At 66.4% G+C, this 375-nt stretch overlaps 1 protein-coding gene across 1 annotated transcript in view; it reads left to right on the forward strand.

Moving 5' to 3' along the window:
• Nucleotides 1-375, forward strand: part of ATP1A2 (ATPase, Na+/K+ transporting, alpha 2 polypeptide) — a 14,510-nt gene that overhangs the window by 6,857 nt on the left and 7,278 nt on the right. Inside the window, exon 6 of the mRNA XM_010008593.1 lies at nucleotides 50-318. Coding sequence (XP_010006895.1) covers nucleotides 50-318 — 269 coding nt within the window. The remainder of the gene's footprint in view (nucleotides 1-49; nucleotides 319-375) is intronic.

A 375-nucleotide genomic window follows, 5' to 3' on the forward strand; every position in this document is an offset into this window, starting at 1 on the left:
GTGGGAGGGTGGGAGGGGTCCCTGTGTCACCCCCTTCCCATCCCACCAGGCACTGCCCGTGGCATTGTCATCTCCACGGGGGACCGGACGGTGATGGGGCGCATCGCCTCGCTGGCCTCGGGGCTGGAGGTGGGACGCACGCCCATCGCCATGGAGATCGAGCACTTCATCCGCCTCATCACCGGCGTCGCCGTCTTCCTGGGCATCTCCTTCTTCATCCTCTCCCTCATCCTGGGCTACACCTGGCTGGAGGCCGTCATCTTCCTCATCGGCATCATCGTGGCCAACGTCCCCGAGGGGCTGCTGGCCACCGTCACCGTAAGGAAACTGGGGGGGTCACTGGTTTGGACTGGGAAGGGAGGCGGTGGGCGCTGG

The sequence above is a fragment of the Chaetura pelagica genome, unplaced genomic scaffold (assembly GCF_000747805.2).
Source record: "Chaetura pelagica isolate M959 unplaced genomic scaffold, ChaPel_1.0 scaffold2022, whole genome shotgun sequence".
Lineage (NCBI taxonomy): Eukaryota > Metazoa > Chordata > Aves > Apodiformes > Apodidae > Chaetura > Chaetura pelagica.